Source organism: Cyanistes caeruleus, chromosome 39 (assembly GCF_971803275.1).
Source record: "Cyanistes caeruleus chromosome 39, bCyaCae1.hap1.1, whole genome shotgun sequence".
Taxonomy (NCBI): domain Eukaryota; kingdom Metazoa; phylum Chordata; class Aves; order Passeriformes; family Paridae; genus Cyanistes; species Cyanistes caeruleus.
The window spans coordinates 123,787-142,480 of NC_141740.1; the positions used below are offsets into that span (position 1 = coordinate 123,787).

Consider the following 18,694-nt stretch of genomic DNA (forward strand, 5'->3'; position numbering starts at 1 on the left):
GGGATTTTGGGAGGATTTTGGGGAGATTTTGGGGAGATTTGGGGGATTTGGGGGGAATTTGAGGGATTTGAAAAGATTTTGGGGAGATCTGAGGGAAATTTTGGGGGATTTGGGGGGATTTGGGATAATTTGGGGGAATTTTGGGGAGATTTTGGGGGATTTTGGGAATTTGGAAGGCTTTTCGGAGGAGATTTGGGAAATTTTGGGGGATTTGGGGACAGATTTTGGGATATTTGCGGGGTTTGGGGAGATTTTTGGGAGATTGGGGGAGGCTTGAGCGGATTTTTGTGAATTTTGGGGATTTTTTGGGAATATTTTGGGCATTTTTGGGCATTTTTTCTTTTTTTATTTTTGGGGAATTTTTGGGAATTTTTGGGGGCATTTTTGGGGCATTTTTCGGGATTTTTCTGGGATTTTTTGGGGATATTTTTTGGGAATTTTTGGGTAAATTTTGGGGAACTTTTGGGGCATTTTTTGGGATTTTTCTGGGATTTTTTGGGGATATTTTTTGGGAATTTTTGGGAATTTTTTTGGGATTTTTGGGGCATTTTTCTGGGATTTTTTGGGGATATTTTTGGGGAATTTTTGAGAATTATTTGGGAATTTTTGGGGCATTTTTTTGGATTTTTTTTTATTTTTAAAGATATTTTTGGGGAATTTTTGGGAATTTTTTGGGAATTTTTAGGGCATTTTTGGGGATTTTTGGGGATTTTTTGGGGATATTTTTGGGGAATTTTTGGGTAAATTTTGGGGAATTTTGGGGTCATTTTTTGGGATTTTTTATTATTATTTCTGGGGATATTTTTGGGGAATTTTTGGGAATTTTTTGGGGATTTTTGGGGCATTTTGGGGGATTTTTCTGGGATAATTTTGGGGAATTTTTGGGAATTTTTTGGGATTTTTGGGGCATTTTTGGGGATTTTTCTGGGATTTTTTTTGGGATATTTTTGGGGAATTTTTGGGTAAAGTTTGGGGATTATTTTGGGAATATTCTGGTGAATTTTGGGAATTTTTTGGCAAATTTTGGGGATTTTTTGGGAATATTTTTGGGGAATTTGGGGGATTTTGGAGAATTTTTTTGGGAATATTTTTTGGAAATTTTGGTTTATTTTTTGGGATTATTTTTGGGAATTTTTGGGAATTTTTTGGTGAATTTTTTGGGAATTTTTGGGAATATTTTTGGGAATTTTGGGGAATTTTTTGGTGAATTTTTTGGGAATTTTTGGGAATATTTTTGGGAATTTTTGGGGTCAATTTTGGGAACGTTTCTCCCAATTTTTGGGTTCATTTCGGGCGATTTTGGGGTCATTTCCGGTCCCCTCCCCCCACAAACTCAGCCCCAGCCGCCGGCGCTGACTCAGCGTTTATTGACACCACGTGACCCGGGAGGGGGCGTGGCCACGCACAAACCACGCCCACAACCCCTAAATCCCACCCGCTTCCGCAAAAAGGGGGCGGGGCTTACGCCGTACCCGTGGGGGCGGGGCTGTGACGTCGCTGGTGACGCCTCAGCCCCGCCCCCGAGGCGAAGCTCCGCCCACAGAGCGCGCAGGGAAAGGGGCGTGGCCCCGCCGCCATCTTGGATCCGGCGGCTACGTCGAGCTCCGCCATGTTGGCGTCCGCCATGTTGTTTTCCAAAATGGCGGCCACGCCGGCGTCGGCCATTTTCTTTTCCAAGGCCGGGATTCCCGCCACATTTGCGGCGGCCATCTTGTTTTCCAAAATGGCGGCCATATTGTTTTCTCCAACAGCCGCCATATTGGTGGTGGCGGCCATATTGGTGGCAGCCATATTGGTGGCAGCCATATTGGTGGCGGCCATATTGTTTCGCCCAACAACCGCCATATTTCCGGCGGCCATATTGCTCCCACCGGCAGCCATATTGTTTCCCCCAACAACCGCCATATTTCCGGCGGCCATATTGCGCACCCCAACAGCCGCCATATTGGCGGTGGCCATATTGTTTCCTCCAACAGCCGCCATATTTCCGGCAGCCATATTGTTTCCTCCAACAGCCGCCATATTGCCGGCAGCCATATTATTTCCTCCAACAGCCGCCATATTTCCGGCGGCCATATTACTCCCACCGGCGGCCATATTGCTCCCACCGGCGGCCATATTGTTTCCCCCAACAACCGCCATATTGCCGGCGGCCATATTACTCCCACCAGCGGCCATATTACTCCCACCGGCGGCCATATTGCTCCCACCGGCAGCCATATTACTCCCACCGGCGGCCATATTGCTCCCACCGGCGGCCATATTACTCCCACCGGCGGCCATATTGTTTCCCCCAACAACCGCCATATTGCCGGCGGCCATATTACTCCCACCGGCGGCCATATTGCCGCTCTTCCCATCCGCCCCACCCCCAACCGCGCCCCCTCCCGCCTCCTCCCCCTCCCCCTCCTCCTTCCCGTGCGTCCTCTCGTGCTTCCTCAACCCCGAGACCCCCCCGAACCCCTTCCCGCACCTCCCGCAGGCGAAGGGCCTCTCCCCGGAGTGCGTCCTCCGGTGCTTCCCCAGCGCCGCCCTCTCCCCGAACCCCTTCCCGCAGTCGCCGCAGCGCCAGGGCCGCTCCCCGGAGTGCGTCAGCCGGTGCCTCTTGAGATCCCAGGATGCCACGAAAGCCTTCCCGCACTCCCCGCATCGCCAGGGCCGCTCCCCGGTGTGCGTCCGCCGGTGCACCGCCAGATCCGCCGGCTGCCGGAAGGCCTTCCCGCACTCCCCGCAGCCGTAGGGCTTCACGCCCTGGTGCGCCCGCTGGTGCCGCCGGAAGCTGGAGGGGTCGGCGAAGGTGCGGCCGCACTGCGGGCAGAGGAAGGGCCGCTCGCCGGTGTGGACGCGCTGGTGGCTCTGGAAGGAGGAGAGCTGGGTGAAGGCCTTGCCGCAGACGCGGCAGGGGAAGGGTTTGGCGGCGGCGTGGATGCGCTGGTGGCAGGCCAGCGAGGAGGAGCGGCCGAAGCTCTTGCCGCACTCGGCGCACAGGTACGGCCGCTCGCCGGTGTGGGCGCGCAGGTGGTTGCGCAGGTCCTTGCGCTCGGCGTAGGCCTTGGGGCAGGCGCCGCAGCGGTGGGGGCGGAGCCCGGCGTGGGCGCGGAGATGTTTCCGGAAGGCGGAGGGGTCGGCGAAGGTTTTGGGGCACTGGGGGCAGGAGAAGGGGCGCTCGCCGGTGTGGGAGCGGCGGTGGACGGCCAGCTTGGCCGCCGAGGGGAAGCGGCGGGGGCAGGAGGGGCAGGGGAAGGGCGGGGAGGGGCGGGGCAGGGGGGAGGGGCCGGGGGCGGGGACGTCGTCGGAGGGGGAGGTGACGTCATCAGAAGGGGAGGTGACGTCGTCAGAGGGGCCGGTGATGTCATCAGAGGGATCGGTTACGTCGTCGGAGGGGGCGTTGATGTCATCAGAGGGTCCGGTGATGTCATCAGAAGGGGAAGTGATGTCATCAGAAGGGGAGGTGATGTCATCAGAAGGGGAGGTGATGTCATCAGAAGGGTCGGTGACGTCATCGGAGGGGTCGGTGATGTCATCAGAGGGGTCGGTGATGTCATCAGCGGGGCCGGGGACGTCATCGGGAGGTTTGTGGGAGGGGTTTAACGGGTCGGTGATGTCATCAGAGGGGGCGGTGACGTCATCGGGAGGTTTTTGGGAGGGGTTTGAGGGGTCGGTGATGTCATCGGGTGCACGGTGGGAGGGGCCGGAGGGGTCGGTGACGTCATCAGGGGGGTCGGTGACGTCATCAGAGGGGTCAGTAATGTCATCAGGTTTGTGGGAGGGGTTGGAGAGGTCGGTGACGTGGCCGGGGGGATCGGTGATGTCATCAGGGATGCCGGTGACGTCATCGGGAGGTTTGCGGGAGGAGTTTGAGGGGTCGGTGACGTCACCGGGGGGATGAAGGGAGGGGTTGGAGGGGTCGGTGACGTCATCGGGAGGGTCAGTGACATCATCACGTCTGTGGGAGGGGCTGGAGGAGTCGGTGATGTCATCAGAGAGGCGGTGGGAGGGGTTTGAGGGGTTGGTGACGTCATTGAGGAAGCGGGGGGAGCGGTTTAAGGGAGTGGTGACATCATCAGGGGGTTTGGTGACGTCATCAGAGGGGTGAAGGGAGGGGTTTAAAGGGGCGGTGACGTCACCGGGCGTGTCCCGGGCGGGGCCCGAGGCCGCGGTGACGTCACCGGCTGCGTTCGAGGGCGCGGTGACGTCACCGGGTGCGTGGCGGGCGGGGTCCGGCGAGGCGATGACGTCACCGGGCGCGAGTGGGCGGGGCATGGCGGCGCCTCCAGGTGAGCTCAGGGCGTGGCCGGAACCTCCCGGTGCATCATGGGAGCTGCAGGAGAAACGGGCAGGTGGGCGTGGCCCTGGCCGCGATGACGTCACAGGCGACGCCTGCAGGTGAGGTGGGCGTGGCCCTGGCCGCGATGACGTCACGGGCGACGCCTGCAGGTGAGGTGGGCGTGGCCCTGGCCGCGATGACGTCACGGGCGACGCCTGCAGGTGAGGTGGGCGTGGCCTGGGGTGGGTTGGTGACACCTGGGGGGCAGCTGGGAGAGGGGGGAGGGGCCAAAGCCACACCTGGGTGGGGGGAGGGGTCACCTGAGCCCACCTGGATGGGGGGGAGGGGCCAAGGACAGACCTGGGTGGGGGGAGGGGCCAGAGGGGTCACCTGGAAAGGGGGAGGGGCCAGAGGGGTCTCTTGGGTGGGGGTTGGGGTCACCTGAGCCCACCTGGATGGGGGGAGGGGTCACCTGGGTGGGGGGGGAGGGGCCAAAGCCACACCTGGGTGGGGGGGGAGGGGTCACCTGAGCCCACCCGAGTGGGGGGAGGGGCCAAGGACACAAGCGGGTGGGGGAGGGGTCACCTGGGTGGGGGGAGGGGTCACCCTGACACACCTGGGTGGGGGGGAGGGGCCAGAAGGGTCACCTGGGTGGGGGGGGGAGGGGCCAGGGCCACACCTGGGTGGGGGGGAGGGGCCACGGCCACACCCTGGTGGGGGGAGGGGCAAGGGCCACACCCATCGGCTCCTCCCGAGTGGGGGGAGGGGCGAGGGGAGCCCCCCCCCCCCAAATTTGGAGAGGAGGGGGGGGGAGGGGCGTTCCTGGAGTGGGGGAGGGGAACCGCGAGCCGCTTTTTACCGGGAGTGGGGGAGGGGGGAGGGGGAGGATCCCAAATTTTTTGGGGGGCGATTTTGGGAATTTCCCAGGGGTGGGGGAGGGGCGGGGGAAATCCCGATTTTTTTTTTTTTGTTTTTTTTTTTGGGGGGGGTTTTTTTGGCGGGATTTTTTTGGGGGTGGGGGAGGGGGGGTGGGGGAGGGGCCGGGATTTTTTTTGGGGGGGGTGGGGGTCCCCAAATTCTTACCTGGGGGGGAGGGGAGGGGGGTTCGGGCGGGAGCGGCGGCGGCGCTAGGACCGGGGAGATGGGGGAGGGGCGGGTAAAGGAGTGGGCGGGGCTTCCGGGGAGGGCTCCGACGCTGATTGGCCGAGCCGGGATGGAGCGGAAGCGCTGATTGGCTGAGCCCCTCCCCCCCCCCACCGGAGGGGAAAAGGGGCGTGGCCAAATCGCTTCCGGTTTCTCGGCGCCACAAAGGGAGTGGGGGAGGGGAATTTTTGAGGGGGGGGTTTTGGGAGGATTTTGGGATATTTTTGGGGGTTTTGGGGATTTTTGGGGGGTTTTGGGGATTTTTGGGGGGGGTTGGGATTTTTTGGGGATTTTTGGGGGCGTTTTGGGGATTTTTTGGGGTTTTTTTTATTTTTGGGGGTTTTGGGGGGTTTTGGGGATTTTTGGGGGGTTTTGGGGGGATTTTGGGGATTTTTGGGGGTTTTGGGGATTTTTGGGGGGCGTTGGGATTTTTTGGGGATTTTTGGGGGCGTTTTGGGGATTTTTTTGGGGTTTTTTTGATTTTTGGGGGATTTTGGGGGGTTTTGGGGATTTTTGGGGGGGGTTGGGATTTTTTGGGGGATTTTTGGGGGCGTTTTGGGGATTTTTGGGATTTTTTTGGATTTTTGGGGGGTTTTGGGGATTTTTGGGGGGGGTTGGGATTTTTTGGGGGATTTTTGGGGGCGTTTTGGGGATTTTTGGGATTTTTTTGGATTTTTAAGGGATTTTGGGGGGTTTTGGGGATTTTTGGGGGGGTTTGGGATTTTTTGGGGATTTTTGGGGGCGTTTTGGGGATTTTTTGGGGTTTTTTTTTATTTTTGGGGGATTTTTGGGATTTTTGGGGGTTTTGGGGTTTTTTTGGGGGGTTTTGGGATATTTTTGGGGATTTTGGCGGGATTTGGGGGATTTTTTGGGGTTTTTTTATTTTTGGGTTTTTTTTTTTAATTTTGGGGGGGTTTTGGGGATTTTGGGGAGTTTTGGGGTTTTTTTGGGGGGTTTGGGGGATTTTTTGGGTTTTTTTTATTTTTGGCGGGTTTTGGGGATTTTTGGGGATTTTTTTTTTTTTTTATTTTTGGGGTTTTTTGTGGATTTTTGGGGGTTTTGGGGTTTTTTGGGGGGGGTTTTGGGATTTTTTTGGTTTTTTTTTTTATTTTTGGGGGTGTTTGGGGATTTTGGGGTGTTTTTTTCGGGTTTTGTGGATTTTTGGGGGTTTTGGGATATGTTTGGGGGCATTTTGGGGATTTTTGGGGGTTTGGGGGAATTTTGGTTGTTTTTTTTTTATTTTTGGGGGGTTTTGGGGATTTTGCCGGGGATTTTGTGGCATTTTTGGGGGGATTTGGGTATTTTTGGGGGGTTTTGGGGATTTTTGGGGTTTTTTTGGGGGTTTGGGGGATTTTTGGGGGTTTTGGGGGTTTTTGGCGGGGGTTGGGATTTTATAGGGATTTTTGGGGGGTTTTGGGATATTTTTGGGGATTTTGGGGGGATTTTGGGGATTTTTGGGGGCGTTTTGGGGATTTTTTGGTTTTTTTTTTATTTTTGGGCGGTTTTGTGGATTTTTGGGGTGTTTTTTTCGGGTTTTGGGGATTTTGGGTGGGTTTTGGGATATTTTTGGGGGATTTTGGGGATTTTGGGGGGATTTGGGTATTTTTGGGGGGGTTTTGGGGATATTTTTGGGGGTTTTTGGGGATTTTTGAGGGGGTTGGGATTTTATAGGGATTTTTGGGGAGTTTTGGGAATTTTTGGGGGGGTTTTGGGGATTTTTGGGGATTTTTTTGAGGGGTTTTTTGGGGACCCCCCCCCCCCAAAATAAAACTGGAGGCGGGGTCTCTGCAGCTCCGTCACCGATTTATTGAAACCCCCCCGAAAAAAACCCCGAAACCCCCAAAATTTTGGGGTGGGGGATGGGGGGAGGGGTCAGACCCCTCCCGCCCCTCCCCCCCCTCCAAAAATTTTTCAAGGGGGACCCCCCGAAATTTCGGCGTTTCCGGAAGTTCCGGCCCCGCCCCCTCCCTCGGGGACCCCCGACATTTCCGGTGACGTCACGGGGGTCCCCGAGGGCGATGACGTCACGGGGGTCCCCGAAATTTCCGGGTCCCTCGGGGTCCCGGAAGCTTCAGCGGGCGATGACGTCACGGGGATCCCCGAAACCTCCCCGGGCGATGACGTCACGGGGGTCCCCGAAACCTCCCCGGGCGATGACGTCACGGGGTTCCCCGCCGGCGATGACGTCACGGGGGTCCCCGAAACCTCCCCCGGCGATGACGTCACGGGGTCCCCCCAATCCCAGGAGCCGCTCCCGTTGCCGGGACCCCCCGAATTCCACCCAAAATCGGGGTCCCCCCCCCCAAAATCGGGGTTTCCCACCCCAAAATCGGGGTTTCCCCCCTCAAAATCTGGGTTTTCTCCCCCAAAATCGGGGTTTCCCCCCCCAAAATCGGGGTTTCCTCCCCCAAAATCGGGGTCCCCCCCCGAATCGGGGCCCCCCAAGTTTTGGGGGTCCCCCTCGAGCTCTTCCCGCTCCTCGTCCCGGGGGTCCGGGGGGGTCTCGGCGAACAAAACCTCGCGGGCGACCCCCGAAATCCAGCGCTGGTGTGGGGGCAGGGCGGTGAAACGGGGGGGGTCCGCCCCTCCCCCCCCCGCCCCGCAGCCCCCCGGGGCCGCCACCCCCAGCAGGAACCAGAGCCCCCGCTCCTGGCAGGCCAGGGGGGACCCCAAATCCGCCTGGTCAAGGGGAGGGGGGAACCCCGAAAAATGAAAAAAAAAAAAAAATCCGGGGTTAGAATGGTGAAAAACCCCGAAAAAATCGGCCGGAAATAACCCAAAATCGCCCCAAAATACCCCAAAAATATCCCAAAAATCCACTCCCAAAAGGCCCCAAAATACCCCAAAAATCGACCCAAAAACACCCCAAAACTGCCCCAAAATACCCCAAAAATCGACCCAAAATTATCCCCAAAAATGCCCCAAAATACCCCAAAAATTGTCCCAAAACCACCCCAAAATCAACCCCCAAAAGGCCCCAAAATACCCCAAAAATGGACCCAAAATCAACCCTAAAATGCCCCAAAATACCCCAAAAATCGACCCAAAATCTGCCCCAAAAATGCCCCAAAATACCCCAAAAATTGTCCCAAAACCACCCCAAAATTGCCCCAAAATATCCCAAAAATCCACTCCCAAAAGGCCCCAAAATCACCCCAAAAATCGACCCAAATTCACCCCAAAATCAACCCCAAAATACCCCAAAAATCGACCCAAAATCAACCCCAAAAATGCCCCAAAATACCCCAAAAATCGACCCGAAATTCACCCTAAAATACCCCAAAAATCGACCCAAAATAATCCCCAAAATGCCCCAAAACACCCCAAAAATCGACCCAAATTCACCCCAAAATCAACCCCAAAATACCCCAAAAATCGACCCAAAATCAACCCCAAAAATGCCCCAAAATACCCCAAAAATCGACCCAAAATCAACCCCAAAATGCCCCAAAATACCCCAAAAATCGACCCAAAAACACCCCAAAATCAACCCCTGAAAGGTCCCAAAATACCCCAAAAAATGGCCAAAAATACCCCAAAAACTGCCCCAAAATCAACCCCAAAAATGCCCCAAAAATCACCTCAAAACCACCCCAAAATCAACCCCAAAATGCCCCAAAATACCCCAAAATTCGCCCCAAAATCAACCCCAAAACCACCCTAAAATCAGCCCCCAAAATACCCCAAAAATGACCCAAAAGACCCCAAAAATCGCCCCAAAATGCCCCAAATCCCCCCCAGATCAGCCCCAGCCCCCGCTCCTGGCAGGCCAGGGGGGACCCCAAATCCGCCTGGCCAAGGGGGGGGGAGGGGGGAACCCCGAAAAATAAAATAAAAAAATAAAAAATCCGGGGTTAGAATGGTGAAAAACCCGAAAAAAATCGGCCGGAAATAACCCAAAATCGACCCAAAATATCCCAAAAATCGACCTGAAATTCACCCCAAAACTGCCCCAAAATACCCCAAAAATCGACCCAAAAACACCCCAAAAATGCCCCAAAATACCCCAAAAATCGACCCAAAATCAACCCCAAAAGGCCCCAAAATACCCCAAAAATCCACTCCCAAAAGGCCCCAAAATCACCCCAAAAATCGACCAAAAACCACCCCAAAATCAACCCCAAAATACCCCAAAAATCGACCCAAAATCAACCCTAAAAATGCCCCAAAATATCCCAAAAATCGACCCAAAATTATCCCCAAAATGCCCCAAAATATCCCAAAATTCGACCCAAAATCAACCCCAAAAGTGCCCCAAAATACCCCAAAAATCCACTCCTAAAAGGCCCCAAAATACCCCAAAAATCGACCCAAAATCACCCCCAAAAATGCCCAAAATACCCCAAAAATCGACCCAAAATCAACCCCAAAATACCCCAAAAATCGACCCAAAATCAACCCCAAAAATGCCCCAAAATACCCCAAAAATGGCCAAAAATACCCCAAAAATCCACTCCCAAAAGGCCCCAAAATACCCCAAAAATCGACCCAAAATCAACCCAAAAATGCCCCAAAATACCCCAAAAATCGACCCAAAATCAACCCCAAAATACCCCAAAATACCCCAAAAATCGACCCCAAATCAACCCCAAAAATGCCCCAAAATATCCCAAAAATCGACACAAAATAATCCCCAAAATTGCCCCAAAATATCCCTAAAATCCACTCCCAAAATGCCCCAAAATACCCCAAAAATCGACCCAAAATCAACCCCAAAATGCCCCAAAAATCACCTCAAAATCAACCCCAAAACCGCCCTAAAATCAGCCCCCAAAATACCCCAAAAATGACCCAAAACACCCCAAAATTCACCCCAAAATGCCCCAAATCCCCCCCAGATCAGCCCCAGCCCCCGCTCCTGGCAGGCCAGGGGGGACCCCAAATCCGCCTGGTCAAGGGGGGGGGAACCCCGAAAAATAAAAAAAAAATAAAAAATCCGGGGTTAGAATGGTGAAAAACCCCGGAAAAAATCGGCCGGAAATCACCCAAAATCGACCCAAAAATCGACCCAAAATCAACCCCAAAATGCCCCAAAAATGGACCCAAAATCAACCCCAAAATGCCCCAAAATACCCCAAAAATCGACCCAAAATCAACCCCAAAATTGCCCCAAAATATCCCAAAAATCCACTCCCAAAAGGCCCCAAAATCACCCCAAAAATCGCCCCAAAACCACCCCAAAATCAACCCCAAAATACCCCAAAAATCGACCCAAAATCAACCCCAAAAATGCCCCAAAAATCCCCAAAATTCGCCCCAAAATCAACCCCAAAACCGCCCTAAAATCAGCCCCCAAAATACCCCAAAAATGACCCAAAACACCCCAAAATTCACCCCAAAATGCCCCAAATCCCCCCCAGATCAGCCCCAGCCCCCGCTCCTGGCAGGCCAGGGGGGACCCCAAATCCGCCTGGCCAAGGGGGGGGGAGGGGGGAACCCCGAAAAATAAAAAAAAATAAAAAATCCGGGGTTAGAATGGTGAAAAACCCCGGAAAAAATCGGCCGGAAATCACCCAAAATCGACCCAAAATATCCCAAAAATCGACCTGAAATTCACCCCAAAACTGCCCCAAAATACCCCAAAAATCGACCCAAAAACACCCCAAAACTGCCCCAAAATACCCCAAAAATGACCCAAAATCAACCCCAAAAATGCCCCAAAATACCCCAAAAAATGGCCAAAAAACACCCCAAAATCAACCCCCAAAAGGTCCCAAAATACCCCAAAAAATGGCCAAAAATACCCCAAAAACTGCCCCAAAATACCCCAAAAATGCCCCAAATACCCCAAAAATCGACCCAAAATCAACCCCAAAACCACCCTAAAATCAGCCCCCAAAATACCCCAAAAATGACCCAAAACACCCCAGAATTCACCCCAAAATGCCCCAAATCCCCCCCAGATCAGCCCCAGCCCCCGCTCCTGGCAGGCCAGGGGGGACCCCAAATCCGCCTGGCCAAGGGGGGGGGAACCCCGAAAAATAAAAAAAAAATAAAAAATCCGGGGTTAGAATGGTGAAAAACCCCGAAAAAAATCGGCCGGAAATAACCCAAAATCGACCCAAAAATCGACCCAAAATCAACCCCAAAATGCCCCAAAATACCCCAAAAATCGACCCGAAATTCACCCCAAAACTGCCCCAAAATACCCCAAAAATCGACCCAAAATCAACCCCAAAATGCCCCAAAAATCGACCCAAAATCAACCCCAAAATGCCCCAAAATACCCCAAAAATCGACCCAAAAACACCCCAAAATCAACCCCCGAAAGGTCCCAAAATACCCCAAAAAATGGCCAAAAATACCCCAAAAACTGCCCCAAAATCAACCCCAAAAATGCCCCAAAAATCCCCAAAAATCACCTCAAAACCACCCCAAAATCAACCCCAAAATGCCCCAAAATACCCCAAAAATCGCCTCAAAATCAACCCCAAAACCGCCCTAAAATCAGCCCCCAAAATACCCCAAAGATGACCCAAAACACCCCAAAATTCACCCCAAAATGCCCCAAATCCCCCCCAGATCAGCCCCAGCCCCCGCTCCTGGCAGGCCAGGGGGGACCCCAAATCCGCCTGGTCAAGGGGAGGGGGGAACCCCGAAAAATAAAAAAAAATAAAAAATCCGGGGTTAGAATGGTGAAAAACCCCGAAAAAATCGGCCGGAAATAACCCAAAATCGACCCAAAAATCGACCCAAAATCAAGCCCAAAATCGCCCCAAAATACCCCAAAAATCGACCCAAAATTATCCCCAAAAATCGACCCAAAATACCCCAAAAATCGACCCAAAATCAACCCCAAAAATGCCCCAAAATATCCCAAAAATCGACCCAAAATTATCCCCAAAAATGCCCCAAAATACCCCAAAAATTGTCCCAAAACCACCCCAAAATCAACCCCCAAAAGGTCCCAAAATACCCCAAAAAATGGCCAAAAATACCCCAAAAACTGCCCCAAAATCACCCCCAAAAATGCCCCAAATACCCCAAAATTCACCCCAAAACTGCCCCAAAATATCTCAAAAATCTACTCCCAAAAGGCCCCAAAATACCCTAAAAATCGACCCAAAATCAACCCCAAAATGCCCCAAAATACCCCAAAAATCGACCCAAAAACACCCCAAAAACACCCCAAAAAAATCCCCAAAAAATGCCCCAAAAATAAAAAAAAATCCCCCAAAAAATCCCCCCAAAATTCCGCAAAAAATTCATAAAAAATCCCCAAAATTCCCTAAAAAATCCCCAAAAAATTCCCAAACAATCCCCAAAATTCAAAAAAAATTACCAAAAAACCCCCCAAAAATCCCAAAAAAATCCCCCAAAAATTCCCAAAAAAATCCCAAAAAATCCCAAAAAATCCCAAAAAAATCCCCAAAAAATCACAAAAATCCCCAAAAAATCCCCACAAAAATCCCCAAAAATCCCAAAAAAATCCCCCAAAAATTCCCAAATAATCCCCCCAAAATTCCCAAAAATTCCCAAAAATCCCCAAAAATCCAAAAAAAATTCCCAAAAAATCCAAAAAAAATCCCAAAAAATCCCCCAAAAAATCCCCAAAATTCCCCAAAAATTCCCATGAAATCCAAAAAAATCCCATAAAAAATCCCCAAAAAATCCCCAAAAAATCCCCAAAATTCCCAAAAAAATCGCAAAAAATCCCCCAAAAAATCCACCAAAAATAAAGAAAAAATCCCAAAAAAATTCCCAAAAAGCCCCAAAAAATCCCCAAAAAATCCCCAAAAATTCCCAAAATCCCCAAATTTCCCCGAAATCCCCCGAATTCCCGCCTTCCCCTCCCCCTCACCTGGCACTCTGGGCTCCCCCAAAAATCCCATAAAAAACCCCCCAAAAAATCCCCAAAAAATCCCCCAAAAATCCCAAAAAATCCCCAAAAATTCCCAAAAAATCCCCAAAAAATCCAAAAAAATTCCCAAAAATTCAAAAAAAAATCCCCAAATTTCCCAAATTTTCCCCAAATCCCCCCAATTCCCGCCTTCCCCTCCCCCTCACCTGGCACTCCGGGCTCTCCCAAAAATCCCATTAAAAATTCCCAAAAAATCCCCAAAAATCCCCAAAAAATCCCCAAAAAATCCCCAAAAAATCCCCAAAAAATCCCCAAAATTCCCAAAAATTCCCCAAAAATCCCCAAAAAATCCCCAAAAAATCCCATAAAAAATCCCCACAAAAATCCCCAAAAATCCAAAAAAATTCCCAAAATTCCACCAAAAAATCCCCAAAAATCCCCCCAAAATCCCCAAAAATTCCCCAAAAAATCCCCAAAAAATCCCAAAAATTCCCAAAAAAATCCCCAAAAATTCCCAAAAAATTCCCAAAAAATCCCAAAAAATCCCCACAAAAATCCCCAAAAATAAAAAAAAAATCCCAAAAAAATTCCCAAAAAATTCCCCAAAAAATCCCCAAAAAATCCCAAAAAATCCCAAAAAAATGAAAAAAAAATCAAAAAAAAATTCCAAAAAATCCCAAAAAATCCCCAAAAATTCCCAAATTCCCAAATTTCCTGAAATTCCCCGAATTCCCACCTTCCCCTCCCCCTCACCTGGCACTCCGGGCTCTCCCAAAAATCCCATAAAAAACCCCCCAAAAAATCCCCAAAAATTCCCAAAAAAATCCCCAAAAATTCCACAAAAATCCCCACAAAAATCAAAAAAAATCCCAAAAAATCCCCCAAAAATCCCAAAAAATCCCCAAAAATTCCCAAAAATTCCCAAAAATCCCCAAAAAATCCCCAAAGAATCCCAAAAAAATTCCCAAAAATTCCCAAAAATTCCCAAAAATCCCCAAAAAATCCCAAAAAAATCCCATAAAAAATCCCAAAAATTCCCCAAAAAATCCCAAAAAATCCCAAAAAAATCCCCAAAAAATCCCCAAAAATAAAAAAAAATCCCCAAAAAAATCCCAAAAAATCCCCAAAAAATCCAAAAAAAATCCCAAAATATCCCAAAAAATTCCCAAAAAATCGCCAAAAAATCAAAAAAAAATCCAAAAAAAATAAAAAAAAATCCCAAAAATTCCCAAAAAAATCCCCAAAAATTCCCAAATTTCCCAAATTTCCCAAAATCCCCTGAATTCCCGCCTTCCCCTCCCCCTCACCTGGCACTCCGGGCTCTCCCAAAAATCCCATAAAAAATCCCAAAAAACCCCAAAAATTCCCCAAAAAATCCCAAAAAAATCCCCCCAAAATAAAAAAAAATCCCCAAAAAAATCCCAAAAATTCCCCAAAAAATCCCATAAAAAATCCCCAAAAAATCCCCAAAAATCCCCAAAAATTCCCAAAAATCCCCAAAAAATTCCCAAAAAATCCCCAAAAATCCCCAAAAAATCCCAAAAAATCCCCAAAAAATCCCAAAAAAATCCCAAAATTTCCCCAAAAAAACACCAAAAAAATCCCAAAAAATCCCCAAAAAATCAAAAAAAAATCCCCCAAAAATTCCCAAATAATCCCCAAAAAATCCCCAAAAAATTCCCAAAAATCCCCAAAAAATCCAAAAAAATCCCCAAAAAATCCCAAAAATTCCCAAAAAAACCCCCAAAATTCCCAAATTCCCAAATTTTCCCAAAATCCCCCGAATTCCCGCCTTCCCCTCCCCCTCACCTGGCACTCCGGGCTCCCCGGGCTGAGATCGAGGCAGAAACTTTCGGGATTTGAGGAATTTTGGGAATTGTTTTGGGGGGGGCAGGGCCCGGGCTTCACCTGAAGCGGCCGCACCTGCGGCGGCTCCCAGGGACCTGCGGGGGAGAGGACAGGTGAGCACAGGTGTGACGCCAGGTGTGTCCCCAGGTGTGCCCAGGTGTCCCCAGGTGTGTCCCAGCTGTCCCCAGGTGTGTTCTGGGTGTCCGCAGGTGTCCCCAGGTGTGTTCCAGGTGTCCCCAGGTGTCCCCAGGTGCCCCCAGGTGTGTCCCAGCTGTCCCCAGGTGTGTTCCAGGTGTCCCCAGGTGTCCCCAGGTGTCCCCAGGTGTGCCCAGGTGTGTCCCAGGTGTGTTCCAGGTGTCCCCAGGTGTCCCCAGGTGTGTCTCAGGTGTCCCCAGCTGTCCCCAGGTGTCCCCAGGTGTCCCCAGGTGTCCCCAGGTGTGTCCCAAGTGTGACCCCAGGTGTGTCCAGGTGTGTTCCAGGTGTCCCCAGGTGTCCCCAGGTGTATTCCAGGTGTCCCCAGGTGTGTTCCAGGTGTCCCCAGGTGTGCCTCAGGTGTCCCCAGGTGTCCCCAGGTGTGTTCCAGGTGTTCCTCAGGTGTCCCCAGGTGTCCCCAGGTGTCCCCAGGTGTGTCTCAGGTGTGCCCAGGTGTGCCCAGGTGTGTTCCAGGTGTCCCCAGGTGTCCCCAGCTGTCCCCAGGTGTGTTCCAGGTGTCCCCAGGTGTCCCCAGCTGTCCCCAGGTGTGTCCCAGCTGTCCGCAGGTGTCCCCAGGTGTGTTCCAGGCATGCTCTAGGTGTGTACTAGATCAGGTTCTAGATCAGGTTCTAGACTGGGTTCTAGAAGGTTCTAGACTGGGTTCTAGACTGGGTTCTAGGTGTGTTCTAGAACGTTCTAGAGCAGGTTCTAGATCGGGTTCTAGGTGTGTTCTAGAACGTTCTAGAGCAGGTTCCGGATTGCTCTAGATCGGGTTCTAGATCGGGTTCTAGAACAGGTTCTAGACTGGGCTCCAGGTGTCCCCAGGTGTCCCCAGGTGTGTCCCCTCACCCCCAGGTGTATCTCAGGTGTCCCTGGGTGTCCCCAGGTGAGTTTTTATCCTCCCAGGTGAGTTTTTATCCTCCCAGGGTGATGTTCAGGTGTGCCCAGGTGTGTCCCAGGTGTGTCCCAGGTGTCCCCAGGTGTGTTCCAGGTGTCCCCAGGTGTCCCCAGGTGTGTTCCAGGTGTCCCCAGGTGTCCCCAGGTGTCCCCAGGTGTGCCCAGGTGTGTTTTTGTCCCCCCAGGTGAGTTTTTATCCTCCCAGGGTGATGTTCAGGTGTCCCCAGGTGTGCCCAGGTGTGTCTCAGGTGTGTCCCTGGGTGTCCCCAGGTGTGTCCCCTCACCCCCAGGTGTATCTCAGGTGTCCCCAGGTGAGTTTTTATCCCCCCAGGTGAGTTTTTGTCCTCCCAGGTGATGTTCAGGTGTCCCCAGGTGTGCCCAGGTGTGTCGCAGGTGTGTTCCAGGTGAGTTTTTATCCTCCCAGGTGATGTTCAGGTGTCCCCAGGTGTGTCCAGGTGTGTCCCCAGGTGAGTTTTTATCCCCCCAGGTGACGTTCAGGTGTGCCCAGGTGTGTCCCCTCACCCCCAGGTGATGCTCAGGTGTCCCCAGGTGTCCCCAGGTTTGGATCAGGTGTATTTCAGGTGTGCCCAGGTGTCCCCAGGTGTGTCCCCAGGTGTCCCCAGGTGTGCCCAGGTGTGTCCCCAGGTGTCCCCAGGTGATGTTCAGGTGTGCCCAGGTGTCCCCAGGTGTCCCCAGGTGTCCCCAGGTGTGTTTTTATCCCCCCCAGGTGTCCCCAGGTGTGCCCAGGTGTCCCCAGGTGTCCCCAGGTGTATCTCAGGTGTGTTTTTATCCCCCCCAGGTGTCCCCAGGTGTCCCCAGGTGTCCCCAGGTGTGCCCAGGTGAGGTTCAGGTGTATCTCAGGTGTCCCCAGGTGTCCCCAGCTGTGCTTTTATCCCCCCCAGGTGTCCCCAGGTACCTCCAGGTGTCCCCAGATGTGTCTCCAGGTACCCCAGGTGTATCTCAGATGTCCCCAGGTGTGCCCAGGTGTCCCCAGGTGCCCCAGGTGTGTCCCCAGGTGTGCCCAGTTGTGCCCAGGTGTGTTCAGGTGCCCCCAGGTGTCCCCAGGTGTGTTTTCATCCCCCCCAGGTGTCCCCAGGTACCCCAGGTGTGTCCCCAGGTGTGTCCCCAGGTACCCCAGGTGTATCTCAGGTGTCCCCAGGTGTGTCCCCAGGTGTCCCCAGGTGTCCCCAGGTGTGCCCAGTTGTGCCCAGTTGTGCCCAGGTACCTCCAGGTGTCCCCAGGTGTCCCCAGGTGTGTTTTTATCCCCCCCAGGTGTCCCCAGGTGTCCCCAGGTGTCCCCAGGTGTCCCCAGGTGTGTTTTTATCCCCCCCAGGTGTGCCCAGGTACCTCCAGGTGTCCCCAGCAGGGCCCAGCAGCTCCTCCCAGGTGTCCCCACGTGTTTCCGGTAGGGGGCGCACAGCGGCCTCACGTGACTCCCCCACGTGGGCGAGGGGCGGAGCTTCAGCAGCGCCAAATCCGGGCCACGCCCCTTCGGCCCCTCCCCCCCCACGAAGGCGCCGTGCAGGTGGAGCCGGAAACCCCGTGGGGAGGGGGCGGGGCTAGGGGAAGGGGCGGGGCCAGAGCGAGGCTCCGCCCCCCAAAGCTCCGCCTCCCAGGCTTGGGGGTCCTGAGATCTGCGGGGGGAGGGGGAGGGGAGGATTTTGGGGGGATTTGGGGGGATTTTGGGGGGATTTTGGGGAGGATTTGGGAAATTTTGGGGAGGATTTGGGAAATTTTGGGAAATTTTGGGGAATTTGGGGGAATTTTTGGGATTCTGGGGGATTTTGGGGGGATTTGGGGGGATTTTGGGGGGATTTTGGGATTTTGGGGAGGATTTGGGAAATTCTGGGGAATTTTGGGGAATTTTTGGGATTTTGGGGGGATTTGGGGGATTTTGGGGGGATTTGGGGGGGATTTTGGGATTTTGGGGAGGATTTGGGAAATTTTTGGGAATTTTTGGGATTTTGGGGGGATTCTGGGGGATTTTTGGGGGGATTTGGGGGGATTTTGGGGAGGATTTGGGAAATTTTGGGGAATTTTGGGGAATTTGGGGGATTTTGGGGGGATTCTGGGGGATTTTGGGGGGATTTGGGGGGATTTTGGGGGGATTTTGGGGAGATTTTGGGGGATTTGGGGATTTCGGGGGTTTCTTTGGGATTTTGGGGAATTTGGGGGAATTTGGGGAGATTTTGGGAAATTTGGGGGGAATTTGGGGGGATTTTTGGGATTTTGGGATTTTTGGGGGCTTTTGGGATTTTTGGGGATTTTGTGGGGATTTTTGGGATTTGGGGGGAATTTTTGGGGGGATTTTGGGAAATTTTGGGAATTTCGGGGGATTGGGGGGAATTTGGGGGGAATTTTGAGGGGAAAATTTGGGGAGATTTTGGGAAATTTGGCAGAATTTGGGGGAAATTTGGGGAGTTTTGGGGGGATTTGGGGAATTTCAGGGTAATTTTAGCAATTTCCGGGGATTTTGGGTTAATTAAAGGTTAATTAAGGGACTAATTAACGCTAATTAACAAAGACTCACCCGATGAAGCAGCTGG

The 18,694-nt window shown here is 52.2% G+C and overlaps 3 protein-coding genes across 3 annotated transcripts in view; 1 reads left to right on the forward strand and 2 right to left on the reverse strand.

Moving 5' to 3' along the window:
- LOC111943375 (ataxin-2-like protein) overlaps positions 1–1,381 on the forward strand; it is a 33,519-nt gene extending 32,138 nt beyond the window's left edge. Inside the window, exon 14 of the mRNA XM_086872126.1 lies at positions 1,338–1,381. Within this exon, the coding sequence (XP_086728252.1) occupies positions 1,338–1,381 (44 nt within the window). The remainder of the gene's footprint in view (positions 1–1,337) is intronic.
- ZNF668 (zinc finger protein 668) lies at positions 1,352–5,416 on the reverse strand. Its single transcript, XM_086872148.1, has 2 exons — positions 5,351–5,416; positions 1,352–4,321 (listed from the first exon to the last, which is right to left on the reverse strand). The coding sequence occupies exon 2, from the start codon at positions 4,261–4,263 to the stop codon at positions 1,462–1,464; it is 2,802 nt and encodes a 933-aa protein (XP_086728274.1). The 5' UTR covers positions 4,264–4,321; positions 5,351–5,416; the 3' UTR covers positions 1,352–1,461.
- Positions 5,417–7,303: 1,887 nt separating this feature from the next.
- Positions 7,304–18,694, reverse strand: part of LOC147647349 (uncharacterized) — a 38,405-nt gene continuing 27,014 nt past the window's right edge. Inside the window, exons 10-12 of the mRNA XM_086872127.1 lie at positions 17,496–17,817; positions 15,021–15,154; positions 7,304–8,089 (exon numbers count right to left, since the gene is read on the reverse strand). Of these exons, the coding sequence (XP_086728253.1) occupies positions 7,322–8,089; positions 15,021–15,154; positions 17,496–17,817 (1,224 nt within the window). The 3' untranslated portion in view covers positions 7,304–7,321. The remainder of the gene's footprint in view (positions 8,090–15,020; positions 15,155–17,495; positions 17,818–18,694) is intronic.

What these genes read in the sequence shown, in the direction of transcription:
- ZNF668 (XM_086872148.1), bottom strand. Translation starts at nt 4,263, where the DNA reads ATGCCCCGCCCACTCGCGCCCGGTGACGTCATCGCCTCGCCGGACCCC.